This window comes from Drosophila elegans, unplaced genomic scaffold, assembly GCF_018152505.1.
Source record: "Drosophila elegans isolate 14027-0461.03 unplaced genomic scaffold, ASM1815250v1 contig_476, whole genome shotgun sequence".
Taxonomy (NCBI): Eukaryota; Metazoa; Arthropoda; class Insecta; order Diptera; family Drosophilidae; genus Drosophila; species Drosophila elegans.
The window spans coordinates 21,894,401-21,898,191 of record NW_024545863.1 but is presented as its reverse complement, the minus strand read 5'-3'; the positions used below and the strand labels follow the sequence as shown (position 1 = coordinate 21,898,191).

The 3,791-nt window shown below is 37.6% G+C and overlaps 1 protein-coding gene across 2 annotated transcripts; it reads right to left on the bottom strand.

The window, feature by feature from the left end:
* Positions 1-527: 527 nt before the first annotated feature.
* Positions 528-2,886, bottom strand: LOC108147316 (probable cardiolipin synthase (CMP-forming)). 2 transcript variants are annotated; one of them, XM_017273743.2, is made up of 5 exons: positions 2,700-2,886; positions 2,068-2,619; positions 1,051-1,266; positions 849-984; positions 528-771 (listed from the first exon to the last, which is right to left on the bottom strand). In XM_017273743.2, exons 2-5 carry the CDS (start codon positions 2,566-2,568, stop codon positions 656-658), a joined length of 969 nt encoding a protein of 322 aa, XP_017129232.1. In that variant the 5' UTR covers positions 2,569-2,619; positions 2,700-2,886; the 3' UTR covers positions 528-655. The 2 variants fall into 2 exon arrangements, with proteins under 2 accessions (XP_017129232.1, XP_017129231.1); XM_017273742.2 differs by having other exon boundaries at positions 2,728-2,886.
* Positions 2,887-3,791: the final 905 nt, after the last annotated feature.

Genomic DNA, 3,791 nt, shown 5'->3' with positions numbered 1-3,791 from the left:
CACAGCTGTGGATCAGTGTGACCGAATGCAAGAAAAATACCTGAGAAATATACTTTTTACCCCGTTTTCATTCATGAAAGATACCAAAAAAATTCGAACTAAAAATTATATTGTATACCTTAAATTTATTTACTTATTTTATACAAAGGAGCATTTACTTCAATATTAACAGCAAACACAAAAACGTTTATTTTCACTAGAAATTCAATTAGATCAATAACATGAAAGTTAATTTATAGAAAGACATTTACCTACAATATTTTTTAAAATTAAAGAAAGTCAAGATACTTAAGCAGGCTACATCTATTTTCCGTAAACAGTTTGCCTCGCTTACATATCCTAAAGGACCAGAACACCTTAGTGACGATGCGTACCGGGCGAGTTCGACTACTACATACACAAATTAGAAAGTAGATCGGAAAGGATTAAAAATAAAAACCATATCTTAAATGTAGAGCAAAATGCCTTACTTATTTAGTACCTTTTTTTTTAACTGTTAGTGGTAACAAAGGTAAAAACTACCACAGTTGTTAACAAAATAGATTTATTTAATTTTAGATGGTAATCGTTTACAAAACACAATACATACTAATCATTGCTTAAGGAGAATTACTACTCCTTTTAGTGTTCAGATGTACAGTGGAAATGCCCGGTCCTACGTCTTTTTCTGGATAATCTTAAAGGTATTATGCCGATTCATGACGTAGCTAAGGGCAGTGGCAGCCGTAGTTAGACCAGTCAGATACCAAAGGCCATGCAAGGCGGGATGATCTGCGGTGGTATAGTTCAAGATTTGGTTATTTGATCTATGACAAAGGTGCGTTTCTCATCCTATCTATGTTTCTCACCCAAATAGTTCCAAATGGGGGCTCCCAAACTGAGGCCAATGGTGGCCAACTGCACGCCCGTGTTTATCTTGCTGAGCAGCGTAGGCTCCAGTTGAGCAGTCACATGGGTGGCATCGAAATAGCGCGAAAATGTTTTCTACGGGAGACAAGTATTATGATCATGTGTTATCATTATCGATGACAATAGGAATCCATCACTCACCGGCGGTGGCAGACTTATGTAGCGTATAACAAATCCAGCTCCTAGGAGGAACACATCCCGGAACACCACGATGCCGGCGAGCCACACGGGCAGCAGGTCCGTGTAGCACAATGAGATGACCAGCGAGCCCATCAGCAGCTTGTCAGCCATGGGGTCCAAGAAGGAGCCTGCCTTGCTCGCCTGCGAGGGCCACCGGCGGGCGATCTGTCCATCCAACTATGGGATAGAGAACAAGTTAAAAAGTTTATATAGACAGTAACTAGATTTAAAAAAAAAACAAAAAAAGATACTGTTTTTAATATTTCAGAACAGTTTCAATAAGCTGCACTCAAAATATTAGTAGTGGCTTGGGACAACTTTTCTTTTAATTATAATAATGCTTTAGATTTTCTAGGAACTTTTCTTAATTCCTTAAAATTTTATTTTCATTGTACATTAGTGTTGCGATAAAAATGTTTTTAATATCTAATCTATTTTATAAACTATGTCTGATTGCTATTTCCATAATGACCTCAACTATATGTCCCATTAAGCAATATATATTTGACTTAAATTACTTTTTTAAATATAATAACCATTTTAGAAACTATATTAATCAAAAGCATTATTGAAAAGCGACAAGTACAGATATTGCAGATGTGAAGATAAACAAGTTATTTTTAGAACTAAGTCTGGGCCATTTGAATAAAAAACATCACATTATAAATATAATTGTTTTGTTTCTTAAAGTATACTATTAAATATAACATATTATTGTTCAAATTAAACACAGACAGACACAATACAAATTAATAAATGCTGGCAATGTATCATCGGCATACATAACATAAAAAACTTAAATAGGAAAACTTAGTCGAGTGGTTTTGCGATTTACTTTCTAAAATATTTGACAAAATGAAGTTAGCTTTGAACCATTTTACTGCTTTTCAGAATTGAACTTTTAGACATTACTATTATAGCCCGTTCAAGGCATGGTTAGAGGAGGAGTTTTAAATATTTCCCATATAAGGAACTCACCAGATCGGTGACCCCGGCGATGGCCAGCAGACTCATGCCCACCGTGAAGTCGCCCTGGACGATCACATATCCAATGTAGGGCGATAGGAAAGCCCTACTGATGGTCAGCATGTTGGGTATGGTCATGATATTCTCGCGCTCCTCGCGGATCTCGTCGATCTTCTCGCGAACCCGCTCCTGGACTTTGTGCCTCGCCTCCCGGATGTCATCCACGAGGAAGTTCTTCCTATCGATGACTCCCTGCAGCAGATGGCGTCCCTGCAGGGTGCGCAACTGGAGGGATTGCTTCTTGGCATCGGCATATTGGCGAAGTCGGGCCAGTTCCCAGTTCCTTCGGCGCTTGATGTCCAGAAAGGAAATCCGGATGAATCCAGTGGCGGCGGCATGGCGATTTAGGCAGTTCACAAAACTGCTCCCACCGACGCCCAGAACGTGCTCCAAAGTGGCGGCTCCATGGTGCAGTGGACGCTGCACCTGCCGGAAAATGATGGCGGGCAGCATGGGTTAATTATCGGGCAATCCCTGTCTCAGCTGCAGGCTCTTCCTTGCGTTCTGTAATCACATAAAACCAACAATCAGTCGTGATCGTAACCTTGGTTCCAAATAGATCGTCCAACGACCCTTGGACATACTTTATCACCAAACCGAAACCAAACCCACCATTTGTCGGAGCTGCTTTTTTACTGGCTGCACCTCGGTGCAATGCGAAATCTGTTCGAGTTTAATTAATTCAATTAACTAACCAGACCACACCATTTACGGAAATTTTTTAACAATTTTGTCTTGTTTTTATTACACAAGCAGTGTGACCGCGCCGATAACGATAAAAAATACCATCCGGCCCAAAAAAAATGGACATTATTTTGTACAATTTCCTTTCAATTCCTTACATTAAATCACTAAGCAAGGGCAGTTTCGGAATCACACAACTTACAATAATGTTACTAAAATCAAAGAAACATTATAAGATTTAAAATATTAAAATTGGCGCCTAAATTCGACTAAACAAATCGACAGGAGGACCCGATGGAATATCGAATATCGAACTAGAGCTGAGCAAACACAAATAGCACTATCGATATAGCGATGTCATTCACTAAATTTGCCATTTTTTAATACCAAAAATGCAACATTTACATTTAACGGTTTTTTGAAATCTTGATATATAATTCGTTAACATTGTTATTTAGTTAAAGAGATATAATTGTTCTATATTTAGTTATAAAGGTATAAAGTCAACCGGGCTTGTGCGACAATGAAGATTACGCCGAGTTAAGAACTAAAAATAATTATTACCCGAACGAGATAAGCTGCCAACTTTAAGCTGAACTTATAACATTAAAATAAAATTATTACAAAATTATTTTCTAAATTTTATTTTCTATTCATATTGACGATTTATTGATTATGCCTTTTTATAATGAATGAAACTTGTTAAAAAATTGTACTCGGCTCCAAATAGAAAAACTATACTTCTGTAATTAACCTTGCTGAATGATGCAAAGCATAATAAACTAAAATCTTGCATGACTATAACATTGTCAGATTCAGCAAGCTAACATTATGTTAGCTCTAGAAATGGGAGCGATATTTTTAACTCACAAATTGGCGCAACTTGGTCCAGCTTTTATATATTAAGGCATCTCGCTGCTGCTAAGACTGACTTGGAATATATTAAATAAAGATACCATTAATAAGCCCGACCGCAAGCTGCTCTGGACTTG